Source organism: Austrofundulus limnaeus, unplaced genomic scaffold, assembly GCF_001266775.1.
Source record: "Austrofundulus limnaeus strain Quisiro unplaced genomic scaffold, Austrofundulus_limnaeus-1.0 Scaffold445, whole genome shotgun sequence".
NCBI classification, from domain to species: Eukaryota; Metazoa; Chordata; class Actinopteri; order Cyprinodontiformes; family Rivulidae; genus Austrofundulus; species Austrofundulus limnaeus.
In genome coordinates, this window is record NW_013952847.1 from 37,777 (window position 1) to 45,617 (window position 7,841).

The 7,841-nt window shown below is 37.2% G+C and overlaps 1 protein-coding gene across 1 annotated transcript in view; it reads right to left on the reverse strand.

The window, feature by feature from the left end:
• Positions 1–1,220: 1,220 nt before the first annotated feature.
• ppp1cc (protein phosphatase 1, catalytic subunit, gamma isozyme) overlaps positions 1,221–7,841 on the reverse strand; it is an 8,982-nt gene continuing 2,361 nt past the window's right edge. Inside the window, exons 2-7 of the mRNA XM_014024888.1 lie at positions 7,221–7,352; positions 5,190–5,420; positions 4,883–4,987; positions 4,419–4,642; positions 3,281–3,415; positions 1,221–1,851 (exon numbers count right to left, since the gene is read on the reverse strand). Of these exons, the coding sequence (XP_013880342.1) occupies positions 1,762–1,851; positions 3,281–3,415; positions 4,419–4,642; positions 4,883–4,987; positions 5,190–5,420; positions 7,221–7,352 (917 nt within the window). The 3' untranslated portion in view covers positions 1,221–1,761. The remainder of the gene's footprint in view (positions 1,852–3,280; positions 3,416–4,418; positions 4,643–4,882; positions 4,988–5,189; positions 5,421–7,220; positions 7,353–7,841) is intronic.

Here is a 7,841-nt window from a genome sequence, read left to right on the forward strand (position 1 = left end):
TTTCTGAGTGGTAAAAGGATGTTTGCAGCATTGTTGCTAACATAGGCTTAACGTTCATTGCACTATTATACTTTAAGATGTATTTACATGTTAAACTATTAATAATAAAGCATATGATTTAAAGTATGAAGCATGAAAAAGATCATCTTTGAACAGGTGCACCTGTGGTCACTGCAGCTTCCTGTCCCCAGCAGAGAACGGTTGTTGTACACCAAAGGTAAAATTACATATCAGAGCAGTTCTCAAATCTTTTCAACAGGTAAGCACTTCATAAAATATTGACTCTCCATGCACAAACGACTGTGACTAAAGCAAAYCAATCAGAAGATTAAACCTGGTCTAAATGAATTTTAAACACAGTAAACTATTTTTTAAAAACAAGTCATAACCTTTAATTGCACTGTAAATGTCTCTGAAACCTAAAATTATCCTGTACAGATATTATTACCACAGTCTAAGCACACTTTTATACCAAATTTAAATAAAATTGTTCATCAAGTTGCAATCACATTTACAAACTATTTTTTGTCAGGTTAAACATGTTTCCTGTTTATTTGCTAAATTCGACTGTCCCGTTAGTACACTACTTTCTACCCCTCTGTATTGGACATTGTCATATTATATTTCCAAATCAGTGCCATCATAAACATCTTATCTTTGACAAAACACATGGCCTAAAGTCAGAATAAACATTTTCTTACCAACTTTCATTGTGTTAGAATGCTTAGAATTATAGTTTTTTTTACTTTCTCCAATCTCCATTTTTTTGGCAAACTAATACAACTAAATAAACGTTGTAATATATTAAAATAATCTAAATGAGATATACAATTTGTAATGAACTTTACATTAAAATGACAACTACTCCTTGTGTTATAGGTCATGCACAGATGTGAGCAGGTAGGTGTGGTCACCTGTATCACTGACCACCCAGGGTTTGAGCCTGTAGCACWTAAGGATTAAGTGCTACAGGCTGTTTACGGAACATACGTGCAGCTATATGGTGAGATGCATGAAACAATGAACAAGTTAGTTACCAAAGGAGCCATTAATATTTGTATAATATACTTTATCAAACAACACACCTATGCACTAACTCTATTTCAGCTGTTACCGACACCTTGCTTATTGCAACATCGTGAGGTTGTACTGGGGTTATCTGGACCAGCACGTACAGAGAAACTTATACCCTTAAACACAGAGACACTTGTACCCCCAAAAAACACACTTGAAAGTTTATTAGAAAGATTTAGACATTACAAGGGTGCAATGTTTATTAATTTAGCACACAACTTGTTTAAAAATGTGCAATGTAGAGTGATGCTGTGACACTAAGAGTAAATTAACTTTTACAGAAGTAAACCAATGTGACTTTCATTATATTTTTTCAGCCGTAGGTTACAATTTACAGACTGTGAAAATGAAATGACCAATGAGACAAAAGAACCTGGAAAAATTGTGCACAGCTTCAAACAAGGCATTCCTGTGCATAAGTAGCTGTATTGTTAGGTTTTTCCTGATTGAACAGTCATATGTGGCAAAGACTTGCTGTAAAATGGAGTGCAAAACACCTGAGGTTTTTCACGGTGACATATCAATTTACCCCTGTGAACAGAACAATAAAATATTTTGCTTTCATCGAGTAGGAGTGGATATTTCTTTTTCAGTATTGCAGCATGAAGAATAAACAATCCTTCAAATGCAGAGGACGAAAGCAAACCAGAGGGGTGAGTCTCCGGCCTTTGTCTCCCACTCATCCCCTCATTTCTTGGCTTGTTTAGTGACCATGTTGCGAGGAGGGGTCACAGGACGGCTGCCGTTGGGCTTCTTTTTCTCAGCTGGCTTTAAAATCTGCAAATATATTACAAGAAGTTAAAATGTCTCGTAGCATAACTGCTACATCTGAGGTACAAATATTATTAGTATTCAATTTGAATTTTTACATCTTCTAGCCCGTAATCTTAAAGCTTGTCTCATTTGTCTCCGTGTCCCTGTGATGGACCTGAGACCTGTCCAGGGTGTCCCCCACCTCTCTCACAGTAATTGTTTCCCCCAAAGTGTGTGAACTAACAGTTAAATGCTACAAACACAAAAAGAAACTATTTAAATTAGGGCTAAAAGCAGAAATATGATTGCCTATTTAAGACAAAGTTATTTTTAGGAACATCAGAACCATGTGGGTCAATCAGAAATAGCACTTGACAAAACTGAAAACTGTACGATTCACCTAAAATTGTAATAATGTATTTCCAACTAAATGTTTTATATTTCTCAAAACATTAGATATTTTCCACATCATGTCCCAAAAACATCTTTAAATGAGTAAAAATACTAAAAACTATCTGTTGCTGTTCAGCTTAAAGGGGACCTATTAGGCAAAAYTCACTTTTTAAAGATTTTTTTTACTCAACTTTGGGTATGTACTTCTTAAAAAAAGTCCTAGGACCAAAAAAATGCACCAAGGGGCATATTTACTGTAAGTAAATGTATTTTTAATGTGTATTAATGACAAGTTTTATACTTCCGTTATTTTGTGATGTCACAAGCCGTACGACAACCAATCAGAACCTGCGTTCAGCCCCTTACCTAGCAACCCCCAGGTGAAGCGCCACCTCCTCAGTATAAAAAGCGTCACGGTTGTTGTGTAATGTGTAGATCATTTCACAACAAGCCTCCAGTAGGGCAATGGGTAGAGTGTTKGACCAGAGAGCTGGAGACCAGGGTTTGAGACCAGTATGGACACAATTTAATTATTTATTTATTTTTGTTCGTTATGAACACGTTTTCTCATGTACCTCTATTGTTTAGCTTATTAAAGCYTTGTTAAARCCTRTTTGTTTGAGTTTCTSAGGTATTTTCACTGCTGCTGCTCCCTGCTCTGGTAACAGCATGCAGAGTGAGCRCAGAGCAGAGGAGGGAGAGGGAAAAAAAAGAAACTGGGAMMGACTCTGCCTCTGGGTCTCATATGGTTGTACAAMGGAGCTTCTRCTATTATTAGCCATGCTAAGGTAAACGCTGGCTTTGGAGGGCGGAGTTAATGTCAACAGATTTTTGGAGGGCGTTACCAACAGAGCTCATTAACATAAACARCTCTTCTGAACGGAAGTCAGAGCAGGCAGAACTAGAAAATGGGAAATTTTATTATCTGAGAATTATTTTGTGCATTAAATTGAATGAACATGGTCTGGATAGCCCACAGACATACCATAAAACATTTCTAGGACCCATAATTGGTCTCCTTTAAGACTCATTTTGCCTCTGATAGTTTAATGCWGGTTACCTGAAATGAGCACATAAGAGTCTCATCAACACTCATCATGGCACCAGCGTTGTCGAACTCCCCACAATAGTTGGGCGCTGAGAACAAAGTGACGAGCTGTCTCTTTGCAAAAAACTCGTAGCCATCCTCAACAACCTGCAAAGAAAAGAGAGGAAAACAAAGAGAAAAGATGAGTTTAAGGTGCCTGTGAAATCCAAATTATTTTAATAATACAAACGTRTTTTTGGAAAGATAACACTGAGAACATATTACAAAATAATCTTCATGCTGCTGAGATAGATGAACAGTTGTTGAGGTATTTGCATGTGAAGTAACAGGAAGTGATGTCAAAGGGGAATGTCTGCATGAAAACAGAGCTTAGCTAAAATGCTCAACAGCCCAGACTGTGGAGAGGAATCTGATGTTTWAGATCATTCTGAGTCACTATCAGACAGAAACTAAAAAAGAGTCAGAGTTCAAATCATAATGTTTCAATAAACAAAGACCAGTGARTTATTTTTCTTAAAGGAGTTCCCCTTTGATGTCACTTCCTGTTTCCCTTTTGCCAAGTCAAGTTCAAAAGAAAATAGGTCAGTTATGTGTCCAAATGTGTAAAATAATGTGTGGTGTGCCAAGTTTCTTAAATAGAACCGTTTTATTTGACTTTTTGTATCTGAAGGATAAGCAAGTCACAGGCACTTTAAGGGTTTATTGTTGAATTAATTGATATGATCCAGTGGATAATAACATGATGGGTGGGGCGAATGATAAACAGATTAAAATAAAAGTTTCTTGGTTGTCCATCACATGACCACATAGAGACAAAACAACCATTCACACGCTCACACACACACCTAGGGACATTTTAGAGCTGCCAGTGAACCTAAGATGTAGGATTTGGTCTGTGGGAGTAAACCAGAGTACCCAGAAAAAAATCCATGCAAACTCCTGCAACCTCCATGCTGTGAGGCACCAGCTCTAATCACTCCCCTGCCATCATTTTTCATTTTTTTAAAATGAAATCTTATGTTTGATTGTCTTAAATTAAGAAAAGACAGTTGATGATGAAACCCAGTTCAGTGCATGCAGTAGGTCTGCTGGGTCCTTGAACTGGAGCGCTCACATAATCAGGTTTCTGTTTGGAGACATGAGCTCTCACCTGATGGGCGCGGCAGATCAGGTCCAGGTCATGCTTGTGTAGGAACTTGGCGACYACCTCTGAGCCGAAGGTAAACGAGACCCCCCTGTCATTCTCCCCCCAGCCCAGAACGTCTTTGTCTGGGTCGGACCACAGCAAGTCGCACAGCAGGCCCTGGTCGGGCACGTCGGTGGGGCGCATGATGCGTCTGATCTGCTCCATGGACTGAAGGTCAGGTGACAGTCCTGAAAGTGACAGCAAGTAACGGTACAAATAAACAAACTGATACTGGGCCAGTCCAAACATCAGCCGACAAACTGCACAAGCAGCATTTCRCAATGACAAATAAGTACAGCTGACGTCAAAGCTGCAGTACTTTCACATGCTGCATTCAAGTAAACCAAAGTACAGGTCATGAAGACATAGGAAAATATTTTTCAAAGTAATAAATAAAACATTATAAAACACTGAAAACAAGAACTCACCTCCATGGCAGCAAAAGATCTTCTCATCAACAATCGCAGCRATAGGGAGGCAGTTAAAACAATCTGTGAAGGTCTTCCAGAGTTTGATGTTGTACCTTCGTTTACCTAACACAATTCAACAATAATATATTTTACAGTGTGTCATTACGTAACAACAGGAACTCATTTTTAATACCACATGCAAGTCTGGATTCCAGTAACATCATAACTTCAAAAAGAAACTGTGGAAAACAAAACAACTTGTTGCCAAATGCACTTTGCACACAACAGAGCAAAGTGTAATTAAAATAAACCCCGCATGACTCACACTCGTCATAAAAGCCATATATTCTGTTGATTGAAGCACACTCATGGTTTCCCCTCAGCAGGAAGAAGTTCTCTGGGTATTTGATTTTGTAGGCCAGCAGGAGACAGATGGTTTCAAGAGACTGCTTTCCTCGGTCAACATAATCACCCAGAAACAGGTAGTTGCTCTCTGGAGGGAAGCCCCCGTACTCAAACAGCCTCAGCAGGTCATAGTACTGTCCATGGATGTCACCTGCAAAACATGGAACAATTACTGCAACCACAAATAACAAATAATGCTTTTTTTTATTATTCCTGTGATGTGAAAACAGGCAGAATCTAACAACAAAAGCCATTTTTTACAGTAAAATGCAAAGTTTTTTTTTTTTTTTTCAATCAAAGTGTTTTTCACACTTTCAAATGAAGGAAGCAGTGTTCTGGATGCTGCAGCCTCCTGTGTCTAAGGAAGAGGTGAGTGGAGAGAAGTGTTACACCAGAGGATAACAGTCCTCTGCAGCCTGTGGGAACATCACTGACTGGGACCACACGTACGCACGCACACACACAAAATAAAAAACAAGACGACCCAACAGTCAAAGAGCGATATCAAAACAAACTTAAGCTAGCTAACGTTAGCCATCGCTTCAGCTAGCTCTCTGATATGAAAACACTTCATCAGAAGAAAAATGAGTGATTTTGCAGTTTTATGGGCAGAAAATTGACTAAAAGTAATCTAGACGTAACATCTCGTCCTTTTCTTTCATTAAAAATTGATGTCATGAGATCGCATTTTATGATTGGTGCTATGTTGTGAAGATACACAACAGCTTATTACTAAACTTCAAGTGAACAAATAAAGATGGTCTTCAATGAAGCTTCTGGCAAAAAAACTAATTGTTTTGTGTTAATGTGTGTTTGTGGTGGTGGAGGTAATTTAACTGTGTAAAAGGTCCAGGAAACATGATTAATTTAATGTTTAGGTGCTGAGCCTGTCAGAGAAAACAGTGTGTGAGGAGGTAGTTTTTAGCTCTAAATTAATTTTATTTTTGTCTTCCCCACACTGGGAAGTTCTGCAGCTCACCAGAGGAATGTGTAAATACCATAAAGACTGGACCAAAGAGTATAGGGCGTTTTTTTTTTTTTTTTTTTGTGCCATAAGATTTTTCAGGCTAGTTTATTGTTTTACAAAATCATAATGTTCAGTGTTTAACACAAACAATATAAAACTAGAACAAATTTCAGGCAGGGCCTATGATCCACATCAACAACTGTTCTACCGGTCAAATATAACCATTTAATGTTTTTATTAATCCTAGAGAAATGAACTTCAAATGGCATGAAAATACATAGTTTGAGTAGATTTATTTCTAAATTTTCTGGGGGGTATGTATCTGACCCGGTTAGGATCAACTCACTCTGGTGGCATGTGCTAATTCATTTTGGTGTCCCTCACTGCCACCTGCAAATGTTGGCAGGTGTGTCTGTCATAACAATGTCTTATGATTTATTTAATAAGATTTTAGCTTGTTAAACTGTAAGTGTTTTTCATTTAGTTATAACCCAAATACAAAACAAATTAAACCAAGTTTTAGATTAATAATCAGTACAATCAGTGTGTTAATGTCTGAATGAGCCTCGTGCCACTTTAGAATCAAGAAGTTGGGCACCAAGGTTGAAAAGGTTAAGAAGACCTGGATTAAAGAATCTGAGAGAGCCAAATAAAATACACTGATATTTCATATAATAGCTACAAAACTTACTAAAGGATAAACTATTTTACTTTAATAGATCATTGAATGTTCACCTTTTGTTGTATTTTTGTTAAAAAATTGTAAATTGTATTAAAATTCTTTAATATTCTTTGACTGATTTATAATAATTCTATTAATACACAGTATAATGATGTGAAAATCTGTAATTACACAATAAAACACCTAATTTAAATAACTAAAAACAACTAAACTAACTTGGGGAAAAATTAAATTTGCTTTTGCAGGAACAAACATGTAAAACAGTGCACTGTACATTTGTGGTACACAGAACTCTCACTAACCACAAATCTTAAGAGGAGCCTCGAGCTCCAGAAGAATGGGTTGACTGAGGAAGATCTCCCTGGACTTGAGGCATAATCCTCGAATCTCATTCTCCTGCAGCTGCACATTTTTGCCAGGTTTTGCTCCTCGGACTGCAACGAAAAACACAAACAATGCTCAGCAAACAAATTATAGCACTGTTTCAGCTAGGTCAGCAATATATACAGCAGTATCTGAGCAGTTTGTGTTGGACAAGTTCTCCTGGGATAATCTATGTAACTCAGTTTCAGTAAAAAGCTTGGTGCCTGGATGTTTGCAGTAATGCCTGATGATTATAATGAGTATTACTAAATTTTAACAAAAGGGTATTTTCTGCAGTAATAATAATAGACCTAAAACACTGATGCACAAACACCAGATAGTTCTCTCTTTATAGCATTAACTCAGACACATTGTTTGGCAGTTTCTTCATCTTTTGTCTACAGGGAAAAATAAACGAATAACTTTTATAGTCACTGAAAGTCCACAAAACAAAACTGAAGTTGATTTCTGATTGTAGCTTCCAATGAGGGAAAAGGCGATTAAACCTAATTTTTAACAACCTTGAGCATCTTTAATCTGCTCTACTTTATATATATATA